General features: G+C 44.8%; 2 protein-coding genes and 1 long non-coding RNA gene across 4 annotated transcripts in view; 1 reads left to right on the forward strand and 2 right to left on the reverse strand.

The window, feature by feature from the left end:
• snx2 (sorting nexin 2) overlaps positions 1 to 1,300 on the reverse strand; it is a 26,990-nt gene extending 25,690 nt beyond the window's left edge. Inside the window, exon 1 of one of the 2 annotated variants that reach the window (XM_055224092.1) lies at positions 1,103 to 1,300. In XM_055224092.1, coding sequence (XP_055080067.1) covers positions 1,103 to 1,168 — 66 coding nt within the window. In that variant the 5' untranslated portion in view covers positions 1,169 to 1,300. The remainder of the gene's footprint in view (positions 1 to 1,102) is intronic. The other variant, XM_055224091.1, reaches the window with a different exon arrangement.
• Positions 1 to 9,636, reverse strand: part of LOC129456516 (uncharacterized) — a 77,720-nt gene extending 68,084 nt beyond the window's left edge. The window contains exon 1 of the long non-coding RNA XR_008648802.1: positions 9,542 to 9,636. This is a non-coding gene — a long non-coding RNA (uncharacterized LOC129456516). The remainder of the gene's footprint in view (positions 1 to 9,541) is intronic.
• Positions 2,501 to 7,314, forward strand: rnf214 (ring finger protein 214). Its single transcript, XM_055224090.1, has 6 exons — positions 2,501 to 2,702; positions 2,976 to 3,175; positions 3,679 to 3,812; positions 3,934 to 4,162; positions 4,813 to 5,022; positions 5,392 to 7,314. Exons 1-6 carry the CDS (start codon positions 2,645 to 2,647, stop codon positions 6,154 to 6,156), a joined length of 1,596 nt encoding a protein of 531 aa, XP_055080065.1. The 5' UTR covers positions 2,501 to 2,644; the 3' UTR covers positions 6,157 to 7,314.
• Positions 9,637 to 13,174: the final 3,538 nt, after the last annotated feature.

The following is a 13,174-nucleotide window of genomic DNA, read 5'->3' on the forward strand; positions in this document are numbered from 1 at the left end:
GAAACTGTTCAGGAAAGGTCCCATTTGTCCAGATAAATGATTTTTCAGATTCAATACTCGTTCAATTGAGTATCTAGTTTCAATATTAGTTTCAGATTTTTGATACTTTTGACAACCCTACTACTGCTATTACTACTGGTATTACTACTTCTATTACTACTGCTGCTACTACTACTACTACTAAGAGCTGATTTGTATGAAATGATTGAACAGAAGAGCCCTGATCTGTTTTGACTGTCTGAAGGTCAAAAGTCATGTTGGTGATAAAACAGAGGCGTTATGACATCACCACCAATGACCGTTAAGACATCACAACTTCCAGAAAGAAAAGTCACTTTCATCAGTAAAGCACTGGCCCTGGGGTCTCCAGGCTCCAGATTTCAACATTTTTGGTTAAAATTTTAACATGAAATACATCACAACGTACAAACTACTGCTACTACCACTACTGCTACTACTGTCACTATTGCTACAACTACTACTACTACAATTGGTTGTTCACTTATTCCTCGTCTCTTGCAGTTTTATTATCAGGTTCTTACAGAGTTTCATGTTCTATGCTGTGATGGACTTTTGCACAGCTGCTTAAAACAAACCCAAACGTTAATGGTAACAGTTTTATTTTATTTTAACTTTCAGTTTTTCTAAACACGATGCCACAGATCAGTGTTTAACCGTTACGTCCCGCGCTTCACCTGTGACAGTCACCTGACGCACACACGTCACACGTACGTGCCTCCTCCGGCTCCAGCAGCGCTTCAAAACAACACTCAATGTTTTAAACGCGTTTGATTCAACTAAATATTATTTATAACAGATTGCCATTCACTAAATGTGCATGTTTTCATTTTTATTGTATAAATTAGGACTGAAACAGGGGGAAACTAGGCTAAACCAGGGCCAAACCAGGACTAAACCAGGACTTAACCAAAGATAAATCAGGACTAAACCAGGACTAAACCCGGACTAAACCAGGGTAAGGGGAGACAGAGCTGATTTGACCCGTTTTTACAGCTCCTATCCCCTGGTGTTGACAGGAGCATCACGCCCAGCTCCATGGATCTATCCTCGGCCTGCTCCCGTGCGCCTCCCCGGGCCTTACCTCCGGCTCCGGGAACAGCTCGTCCCCATCTTCGAGCTCCTGGAATCCGCTGTGGTCCTGCGCCATGGCCCGGGCGGGTGTGCGGAGGTCTGGAGGTGTGGAGGAGAGGAGCGGACAGGCGGAGGGACTGTGGCCGAGGAGCAGCTGTGGAGAGCGGGCTGTGAGGCTGCTCCTGCCCCGGTGTCATGTGACCAACGCCGTGGCCAGGAGCGGACAGGAGGTACCACTCTGCTGCGGGAAAGACACAGGTGGAAGTTTTTTGTTTTGTTTTTTTACTTTAATTTTAATAATTTAAGTGATAATACTAACAAAAAAACTATACAAAAATAAATATATCATTATTAATTACAATTACAAGTGTTTTATATCTCAAAAATACATATTACTGTGACCTGTCATGTCCTCACACATCTGACTTGATTTGGTGGTGCCACATCTGCTTGTCTCCATGGAGATATTAAGTTTAATAATGCCATACTGTGGAAAATAACAGGAATACCAATGACATATCCATGGAGACAACTGTGTTGTGTTGAAAAGCTTTTATTCTTGCAAAAGTGGGATATTTTTGGGGCTGATTTGCTATTTTGTCATGTAAACATTTATTTTATTTAATTTTATTGCAAAAAAGTTATTAATTCATTTCAATTTCTCTCCAAGCCCTATAAAAATAATTTGCACTGATACTAATCTAAAGAAAGTTTTAATCATTTTAATTAAATATTTATGTTTTCATTATAGGTCCTGTATTAGGCCATTCTCTGCTCTCTGTTCTAATGTTGTTTCCTCAACACAAACAGACCTTCATTTGCACATGTTTAACACACAAACCCTGTATATTTAGGCTGAGTTCTCCTCAGAAAACACTCTGTTTCACCTTGTGATGTCATCAAGTGGTAAAACAGGAAGTGCTCCACTGTGTTTTTAAACTCCACACACCTTCCCTAGGATCATTAGGATAATTTCAGCCCTGGAGTTTCCAATCTCTACTGAACTAAAGGTAAAAGGAGCTGTTAACTTGAAAACTACCACTATATGATGTCACAAGGGGGAACGGAGCATTTTGAGCTTTGGAGATATTACAGACTAATAAAGTGTTACTCAAACATGTGTGAATGAAACAATCATGTTATATAGGACATTTAAAGAGGGAAACATTCTGACAACAATCTGTCATAAGAACACAATTTATTACAATATGCATATTTTAAAAGCATTTGTTTAGTATTATAGCTATTAAAAACGTATGATTGATGTATATTTGTTATTTCTGTATGTTTCCCACTGTGAGTCAAATAAAGGTTTATCTTATCTTCTTCTGTGTTGCATCAATGGATCTGGCAGGGATAGATCCAGAGTGATTCCTCCATAGACGATCTTCGGAGCGTGTCTCAAACCGGAAGGGACGGTTTTAAGAGACGCACCTGTTTCTCTCCGCTCTGTTTCTCATGTTTATCAGAAATAAGTCAGTTTAAACAGCAAATATTCCACTTGAATATGAAATAGGCCACATCCGTGTTTTTGTGAGTTTAAAGGCGAGGGATGGAAGCTGTGGCGAGGCTGGTCTGCTCCGGAGACTCGGTCCTGGCTCCGGGGAAAGGTAAGACTCTGCAGCCGGGTTTGGGTCACTCCCAGCGGGAGCACTCAGCCCCGGGACGGAACCACCACGAGTTTAAACCGGGATTTAAACTTGGACTACATTAAGGACTACAATAAACCAGGACTAGACCGGGACTAAACCAGGTCTAAAGAAAAAAACAAGTCCACTTAACCGGGACTGAACCATCATTGAACCAGGGTTGGACCAGGACTAAAGCAGGACTAAACTGGGCCTTTTAACACTTGGGTTTTTCCTCACGTCTGTTTCTTTCAGATGTTGGCCGGGTCTCAGACTGTGGGACAAACACAGACCTGGACTGGGAGGATCAGGTCAGGACCATGATCGAGTCTGGGTCCAGACTGAGCCAGGACTTCAACTCTGAGAAGCTGAAGGAGCAACAGGACGAGCTCGACTTCAACAAGAGGAAGAGCCAACTGACGAAGAGGAGGGACGAGGCTGTCAAACAGCACCAGGTACAAAACACTGAGGGCGGAGTGTGTGAAATGGGCTTTTTGGAGATTTCCCCCGTGTTCTAAGGCTGATCACTCATCAAAAACATGTCTGAAGAGGTTTTAGATGTCATTCAAATATGTTTGAGTATTTTTGCAATCTCTCCCGTGCCCTATTCAAACCCTCCTTACATTTAGCTGTACAAGCCTGTACGAGGCTCCGCCCACAAGCCTACATCACCCATGGTCCCACACGTCCCCATAATTATACAAAAACATGATATAAAACTGTACACAGTAACTGCAGTAGTTTCATTAGTGGGATGCGCGAGGATTGTGTTGTGATAGTGCTCTGAAGTGGGAGTGACTTAACACAAAGAGCAAAGGGAGGGAAGACTCTGTGTCAAAAATGAAAGTGAAACATTTTGCTTTTTGATCCCCTGAGTTAAAACTCTCTTCTCCTCCCCTTCTCCGCCTCTCCTGTCTTCCTTCTTTCCTTTTGTCCCTCTCTTTCTGTTCTTTCTCAGGCTCTTCTGGAGAAGATGGAGTCTGTACGGGTGAAGCTGCAGCTGAATAACTCCAAAGCTACGAGGAAGAACTTCTTGTCCAAGATCCAGGAAATGACAACAGAGCGAGACCACGCCCAGGAAGAGCGTGATAGGTGAGCCCCGCCCACACAGAGGTCAAATGATGGGAGGGCATCTGACACACAGGGATACAGGAGGATGTTATAGTTTCTGACTCAGTGGTATGGGAGGGCATCTGACGTGTTTGTCCTTTAGGCTGGCAGCAGAGCTTGTGGAGGCGGAGTCTCAACTCTCATCTCTGGAGGCGGAGCAGGGGGAGGAGCAGCGTCTCTGGGACCAGGAAATGTCCGAGCTCAGGAGTCAAACTGAGCGCGCTCAGACCGAGGCGAAAGAGGCCATGAACAAGGCCCAGAGGGACGAGCGAGTGGCCATAGAGAAACAGAGAGACACGGCCAACGAGAGGATCGAGAGCTGGCTCAACCAGGTACAACACTACTGCAGGTACTACTGATACTACTGCAGGTACTACTGATACTACTGCAGGTACTACTGATACTACTGCAGGTACTACTGATACTACTAATACTACTTCACATACTACTGCTGGTACTATAAAAAGTACTTCTAATACTAGTGGAGGGGTGATATTTTATTTTATTTATTTTATTTTTATTTATTTATTTAAAAGGGACAATGCACATTAATAAACACCAGTAAAAAATACACGTGTAAATGTGCCGAAGTTAGCTGCCATCTCGGTATCGGTTTGATATTCAGCATTGTCAGTATTTGGCACAGATCTTTGTGGCCCCTGTGTCGACACCGTGTGTCCTCAACTCTCACATATCGGCTACAGTCTCAGTGTTACTGATATATCACTTGTCTCTAGTTTTTTAGTCCTAAATGATACACAGGAAAACTGAAAAAACAGCAAAGGAAAGTTAAAACCAGAGTCATGTTTGTGGAGATGCGAGCCCCCCCACTGTAAGGACGCAGGTTTTTGTTTTTCAGTAGAATAAGAACATCCAAAATGAAAAGAACATCCAAAATTAAAAGAACATCCAAAATTAAAAGAACATAGTTTTATTTGAGAAAAGTTAAATACTGTGATTAAACGTGATTGGCTGTCTCCAGGTGGGCGTGTACCTGAATGGGCTGAGGGCGGAGCTTCCACAGCTGCACAGACAGGAGAAGGCTCAGTGGGATTCCCGGGAGGCAGCAGTGAGGAGGAGACAGAAGGAGATCCAGAGCACCTTCACTGAACTCCTGCTGAAGCTCGAGAGAGGACAACACCTGGAGACCCTGCCACAAGTGCCTCTACCGCATCTGCCTCAAGTGCCCATGGTGAGATGGGGACTGAACTGGGGACTGAACTGGGGACTGAACTGGGGACTGAACTGGGGACTGAACTGGGGACTGAACTGGGGACTGAACTGGGGACTGAACTGGGGACTGAACTGGGGACTGGACTGGGGACTGGACTGGGGACTGAAGCTAGGAGTAAACCAGGGACCAAGACTAAAACAGGGATTGAACGTGACTAAAGGAGTGACTAAAGGAGTGACTAAAGGAGTGACTAAAGGAGTGACTAAAGGAGTGACTAAAGGAGTGACTAAAGGAGTGACTAAAGGAGTGACTAAAGGAGTGACTAAAGCAGAACTGAAGGATTAATACAACTTTATGAGCGGATGTTTGTTATTCTTTATTTTCCAGGCGGATCTGTACTTCCACCGTATCATGCAAATCACCCCTCGCCCTCAGACTCCGCCCCCAACCCCTCCCCTTCTGCCCCTTCCCAATGTTCGACCAATCGGAGTCCCCCTCCTTGCGAATCGGCCCATACACGGCCACTTCCCTCTGCATCTGCATCCGCCTCCTCCGTTTCCAGGGCAACGATTCCCGCATCCATTGCATCATCATCCTCCCCCGCGCTTCGTTGTGACCTCGCTTCCTGTCCACGTCCCGCCTCCTCGAGCACAGACTCCTCCCCTTGTTAATGCTACTGCTAACGCTTCTGCTAACGCTTCTGCTAATGCTACTGCTAATGCTACTGCTAATGCTACTGCTAATGCTACTGCTAATGCAACTGCTAATGCAACTGCCCCACCTGCTGCAGCCGTTGGGACACTGACCAAAATTCTGGAGAAGTTGAGGGTTCAATTCCCACAGTGCTCGGGCCCGGAGCTAACCAAACTGCTCCAACAGGTGAAGATGGACCGCGGGACGTTAGCCGGACTCTCTATGGAGGAGGTGATAGATCGGGTCAGGGTGAAGGTGGAGGCGTCTTCACCTGTCACCCCTGCGCCTGCTGCACCCGCCTCCCCTTCCACCCGAAAGCCCTGCCTCATGTGCCAGAAGCCCATCGACCCCGGAGCAAAGTTCGAGCTGAAATGTTCCCACACAGTGCATAAGGAGTGTATCCAGGTGTGGCTAAAGTCCAGCAAGAGCAACAACTGCCCCTTCTGCCCCAACAAGTGACAACCTGACCCAAAACTGAACCAAAAACTACCGCAGTTGACCATACACTGAATGGACATAGCTAACCTGCTAGCTGCCGCGTTCCAAATAGCACGTCTTCATGGCCACGTTTCAGGCTCCATCGCCTCTGGCTTCAATTCACTTTCTATTGAAAATCCATCGCCCCTGTCTCTGTAACTGCAGCTCGTCATTTGGTCAGATTTGTCATTTTGGTCTTAAAATGTTTGTATTATATATGAACATGAATAACAGACCAATCAGGCATCTTCTCTCCCTGAGGTCACTCCTACCGGCATTAGCAACATGTTTTGATTTATTGTGTTGCTAAGCGCCTGTCCCCCGCTAACCGGTTGCTCTTCGGTTGCTATGATACTCAGTCAGAATTTCAAATATGGAACTGGGCTCCATGTTCGACCCTGTAACTGCGAGCTTCGTTTGGATGGAGACGAAAGCAGTGGGTGACCTCACTCTCAAAACTGACATAAAACTGTCCCAACGAGTGAAGAGAACGACCCCCAAGTACCGCCCCTCCTTTTGCCCTGGGGCAGACTGATGACGGTGTGCCTATTATTCTGTGCCTGTGTTTTTCCTTCAAAATTACAGTGAAATGTTTGATAGTTTTGTTATAAATGCCAAAGATAATCCCAATGAGAACACATCTGATGCGTTCACGTGGCTTTAATTCTCTTGTAAACAGGCTTTTGGTTGATTGGAGTAATATCATATTTTGTAACTTAAAATTATGTCTGTATTTGGAGAATAAACTATGAGCTACAACAAGCTCCCCCTGCTGTCAGCAACGGGACTCTTTATCTGGTCCTTATTTATGAATGCTATGCTAACGTGATGTGCTATGCTATCAGAGCCATGTGTTTGTTGTGGCCACAATTTTGCTGTAGAATGATTCGGTTGATGGTTTAATAATCTAAAATTAAAACCGGCATAATAATGGCTTCATTAAAGAGGGGGGGGGCATCTTTTTTTTTCTTCCTACTATGTTATAACGTCGGCCCCTCATCAAAAACCTGCCTGAAGAGGTTTTAGATGTCACCCATGCATGTTTGAGTAATCTAGCAATCTCTCCCGGGCCCTATTCAAACACTCCTTACGATTAGCTGTATGAGACTCCGCCCACAAGCCTACGTCACCCATGCTCCCACATGACAGTTCTCCATAAATATAAAAAAAAAAATGATACAAAACTGTACACAGCAACTTGACAAACCTGATGTGATGTGCAGTAGTTTCATTAGTGAGATGCAGCTGATTGTGTTCAGTGCACTGAAGGGAGAGTGACTTAGCACTGAGAGAAAAGGGAGGAAGACTCAGCAGAAATAACAAAAGTGAAACTTGTAAAACATATTTATATGTTGTTTTGGGTGAATATAGCATTTTCAAAACAAAAGGAAACATGGTGATCTAAATATGTTATGTGAATTGTCCCATATTACTTTAAACGGTACTTTTTACTGTACATTTCTGAAAATCTACTTTAACGAGCCCATATCAAATATTTAATGTGTCCCATTGCAAATTTAAACATGAATAAAGGTCTAATGGTTCAGTCTAACTTGTAATAATAATGCAGATTTGAAGTATTCACTGTATTGGTGACCAGTTTATGGCCCTCAGCTTTGTCTTTTTATATGTGGCCCTTAAAGAGAAATGTTTGGACACCCCTGCCATAGAGGTAAAATACCCCCTCTTTAATACCCCATAGAAGTAACATACCCCCTCTTTAATACCCCATAGAAGTAACATACTCCCTCTTTAATACCCCATAGAAGTAACATACTCCCTCTTTAATACCCCATAGAAGTAACATACCCCCTCTTTAAGCAGGTGTTATTGTGGTAGCATAATATGTCCTTTTAAATTTCTTTATTCAATTACACTCCGCAGATCTGATCTGTCACTTGGCCTGGTGACACCTCCTGCTTGTCTCCATGGAGATGGATATGTTTAATGCAATACTGTGGAACATTTCTGGCAAATCAATAAAATCTCCAGGAGACGAGCACCAGACAGACCTTCCACTAGAAAAGTTACACAGTGCAGCTTTAGTGTCTCTGGGTTATATCTCCGCAGCAGAGGAGGATCGACTGTGCGACTGTCATGTTTTCTTTACTTTTGGACTTTGTCATTTCAGTTATAATAAAACTAAAATATGACTTTACTAGTGACATTAAAACAACAGACTAAACCAGGACTGAACCGGGACTAAATCAAAGTGAATTTTGGACTTGGTAATGAAAATCAGGGACTAAACCCGGGACCAATCTAGGACTCAAAATCATAAATAAAATCATCTTCGTCACATATTCTCTTAAAAACAGTGCTGTCCTTTTTTAGTTTGATGGGAAATGCCAAACGTGACACTCTGAGGCCCGTGGGGATCGAACCCGAGACCTCCTAGTTGTTAGACGGGAGGGCTAACCACTCTGCTGCAGTGCCTGCTGTAAGTGCTTATTATCCTCTGTTTGGCTGGACTTTGTGCCTTAAACATTTGGCGTTTTGTGCGTTTAGACTCGAGGAGCAGCGATCGAAGGAGCCGGGGTCAGAGCCGCTTCACTGTCGACCCAAGCCTCATTATCTGCACAACAAGCGCGCCGCCATCTTTGTTTCCAACGCAGGTCGATAACGGGAGGGCATCTGATCCACGCGCACAAGTCTGCTCCAAACTCTCCGTGAACAAGGAATCAATACATTCATCTGGATCATTTGTAAGTTTATAATGTTGCTCATTTAAAGTGCGTGTGACGGCGTTTCATGTTTTTATATTTCTGACTTGGTTTGGTGGAAAGAACCCGTGTGAAATATTTACCAGAGTTTTACACCAGTTTGTAAAATCTTAAAGTGGAGGTATAATACAAAATCTTTTTTTTTTTTTTTTTTTTTTTGAGCTTTCTCCAATGTTTATCGTTGTTCCCTCATCAAAAACGCAGGAACAGCACACCTGAAGATGGTTTTAGATGTCATCCATGCATGTTTGAGTAATCTAGCGATCTCTCCTGGGCCCCAAATAAAAATCTCCTTACATTTAGCCTGTACAAGGCTCCGCCCACAAAAATACATCATGCTCCCACATGACAATTCTCCATAAATATACAAAAACATGATACAAAACTACACAGTAACTTGACAAACCTGATGTGATGTGCAGTAATTTCATTAGTGGGATGCAGCTGATTGTGTTCTGACAGCGCTCTGAAGGGGGAGTGACTTAGTCCAAAGAGGAAAGGGAGGGGAGACTGAGCTTCAGAAACAAAAGTGAAATTTATAAAACAGGTTAAATATGTTGTTTTGGGCAAATATAGCATAAAAGGAAACACGGTGATCTAAATATGTTATGTGTTACAGTTAATACCCCACAGAAGTAAAGTACCTCCTCTTTAATACCCCATAGAAGTAAAGTACCTCCTCTTTAATACCCCATAGAAGTAAAGTACCTCCTCTTTAATACTCCATAGAAGTAAAGTACCTCCTCTTTAAGTCTATTTACTGTGTTTTAGTGTGAAAGTACACAAAAAAACAATTCAGTGGGTATCTTGGTCTTGGGCAAGTCCTGATACAGAGGAGAGGGTCAGAGGAGCAGACAAAACGGTCAGAAGATGTGCGGAGGATGCAGAGGAGGTGCAGAGGACTCCTGGGACAGAATCATCCTCCTGAAAAATGTCAGAGGAAAAAAAACGGCATCGATCGGTTTCTGTCAACAACAAAACAACTGACAGAGAAACGCTAATGAGCCGGGACTGAACCGGGACTAAACCAGGACCGAAGCGGAACTGAACCAGAGACTGAACCAGGTCTGAACCAGGGACTGAACTGAGATTAAACCAGGACTACACCCGTAGCAAATTTGCGGGTCCGACGTGTTCTCAGCTGGACACCAGGTTTAGTCCTGGTTTAGACTCGTTTAAGCATTGGTTTTAGACCTGTTTCAGTCTTGTTTTAGTCTTTTTTAGTCCTGTTTCAGACCTGTTTCAAACCTGTTTTAGTCCTGGTTTCAGATCTGTTTCAGTCCTGGTTTTAAAGCTGTTTCAGTCCTGTTTCGGACTTGTTTTAGTTATGGTTTTAGACATGTTTCAGAACTGTTTCAGAACGGTTTTAGTCCAGTTTTAGTCCTGTTTCAGACCTATTTCAGACCTGTTTCAAACCTGTTTCAACCCCGGTTTTAAAGCTGCTTCAGTCCTGTTTCAGACCTGTTTCAGTCCTGGTTTCAGGCCTGTTTCAGTCCTGTTTTGGACCTGTTTTAGTTATGGTTTTAGACATGTTTCAGAACTGTTTTAGTCCTGTTTCAGACCTATTTTATACCTGTTTTGGACCCGTTTCAAACCTGTTTCAACCCTGGTTTCAAAGCTGCTTCAGTCCTGTTTCAGACCTGTTTCAGACCTATTTTAATCCTGGTTTCAGACCTGTTTCAGTCCTGTTTTAGACCTGTTTCAGTCTTGTTTCAGTCCTGTTTCAGACCTGCTTTAGACTTGTTTTAGTCCTGTTTTAGTCCTGTTTCAGACCTGTTTTAGACCTGTTTTAGACTTGTTTTAGTCCTGTTTTTAGACCTGTTTTGGACCTGTTTCAAACCTGTTTCAACCCTGGTTTTAAAGCTGCTTCAGTCCTGTTTCAGACCTGTTTCAGACCTATTTTAATCCTGGTTTCAGACCTGTTTCAAACCGGTTTTAGACCTGTTTCAGTCTTGTTTCAGATCTGTTTCATATCTGTTTTAATCCAGTTTTAGTCTTGGTTTCAGGCCTGTTTTAGACCTGTTTCAGACCTGTTTCAGACCTGTTTTAGACCTGTTTTAGACCTGTTTCAGTCTTGTTTCAGATCTGTTTCATATCTGTTTTAATCCAGTTTTAGTGTTGGTTTCAGACCTGTTTCAGGCCTGTTTCAGACCTGTTTTAGACCTGTTTCAGACCTGTTTCAGACCTGTTTCAGACGTTCTCTCGTCCCTCGCGGTGACAGCGGTGGTTTAGTTAAAGGTCGCGCGGTGCCGGATCCATCACGCGCACCCGTCACTTTCACTAAATGCTTTTGATGAATGACGCCCCTTGCTCGTGCACGCGCTTCGGCCTCACGTGCGCGCGCCTCTCGTTACGGCCTGTCATCTCCCAGCATGCACCGCGGCGCAGCGCTGTCAATTAAACGTGATTGACGGAGGACGCGGCGGGCGCGAGCGAAGAGCCGACACAAAAATCTATACGTGATCCACGCACACGCGCGCACACACGCGCACACACCTCAGGCCCACATGCACGCGCCGAACGAGCCCGTGCACGCTAACAGCCCGTTTACCCCCCGCACTCCGGTAACAAAGCCGCTCTGTGCCAATTAGAGTCCGAGTGAGCGCTCCTGTGGACAATAAAACATCTCTGATCCCTCTCTCCTCTCCTCCGTTAAACCCGTTATTCTCTCCCTCCATCACTCCTTTACCGCGCTTTTTCTGCGCTACCTGCGCCTCGTGCATCCTTCTGCTCCTCTGCGTCAGAGACGCGCCTGACACCAATTTGGAGCGGAAAAGATGGCGGCGCGTCGGGTCGATCTGACGCGGTGATGTTTTGTTTGGACTTGTTTAGTTTAAGTGTAACCAGCGCGCGGAGGAGGAGGTTTAAAGAGCGCGCTTCTGTCTCTGTGCGGCCCTTAGAGCGTCACACGGGGCCACACACACGCACACAGACGCACACAGATGCACACAGGCAGAGGAAGTGTCAGGCCCAAGGGCACCATGGCAGGAGGAGGCCCGTGCAATATCAGCAGGAATCAGTGAACAATCTGGATCAGTGAGGAGTCAGGAAAAAAGTTGTATTTCCGGTGTCAGTGAAGAGAATCCCCAAACTGATTCTCTCTTCTGCATCGTGGTGCAACACAAGGAACAATAATAAAAGTAAAGTGAGGTGGATCAGCCTCAGGGGGAGGTGCCTGCAGGTGCATCGGGAGGTGTACAGGCACAAGAGCAGAGGGGGCAGGAGATCTGTGCTGAGAATCTGTGTGCCCCTACAGGTGGAGGCGCATCAAACCTTCAGGTTTTAACCTCCTCTGGATGTAGAGGAGCAGCAGCTCTATTACAAGCTCCTCCATGACTAAGAGACTAAGTGAAAATGATCTCAGGAGACTTCATTTGGGGACGCTCAAACTTTTTTCCTTGGTGGGGACAAAATTAATGTGTATCAGCGGCTGAGGCCAAACCATTAATGTTTTGTCGACACTCCTTTAAAGCTTCTGGATCACACAAACTGACCCTGTGACCATTATGCCATTTTGTTCACATTTACACATGTTTGAGTAACACCTTATGATTAGTCTCTTACATCTCCAAAGCTCAACGTGCTCTGTTCCACCTTGTGATGTCATGAAGTGGTAGTTTTTCAAGTTAACAGCTCCTTTTACATTTAGTTCAATAGAGATTGACAGTTCCAGGACTGAAACCATCCAAATGATTCTAGCGAAGGTGTATGGAGTTTAAAAACACAGTGGAGCACTTCCTGTATTGCCACATGATTACATCACAAGGTGGAACAGAGTTTGGAACAGTTTTCTGTTTTGGAAGAAGAACTCAGTTTATCCAGAGGTTTCCTGGTCCTGGTCTGGAGTTTATCCGGAGGTTTCCTGGTCCTGGTCTGGAGTTTATCCGGAGGTTTCCTGGTCCTGGTCTGGAGTTTGTCTGGAGGTTTCCTGGTCCTGGTCTGGAGTTTATCTGGAGGTTTCCTGGTCCTGGTCTGGAGTTTGTCTGGAGGTTTCCTGGTCCTGGTCTGGAGTTTATCTGAAGGTTTTTCCTGCTCTGGTTTCACGTGTTCAGGCTGAGGTCAGAGTGAACAGCGCCCCCGTGTCTCTGTTTAAATGGATGTTGAAATGTTAAATGTATCTCGTCTCTTTAACAAACGACTCTCCGGGTCCGAGCTGAGCGCTGATTTTTCACGCGCTCCGTGACCGATGTGAATCGACATAAAGCGCATTAGTGCGGATCCTAAAGAGTCGGAGTGGGACTCGGAACACCGGCTCCGACTCTCCCTGGACCTGGTCT

Source organism: Periophthalmus magnuspinnatus, chromosome 9 (genome assembly GCF_009829125.3).
Source record: "Periophthalmus magnuspinnatus isolate fPerMag1 chromosome 9, fPerMag1.2.pri, whole genome shotgun sequence".
NCBI classification, from domain to species: domain Eukaryota; kingdom Metazoa; phylum Chordata; class Actinopteri; order Gobiiformes; family Gobiidae; genus Periophthalmus; species Periophthalmus magnuspinnatus.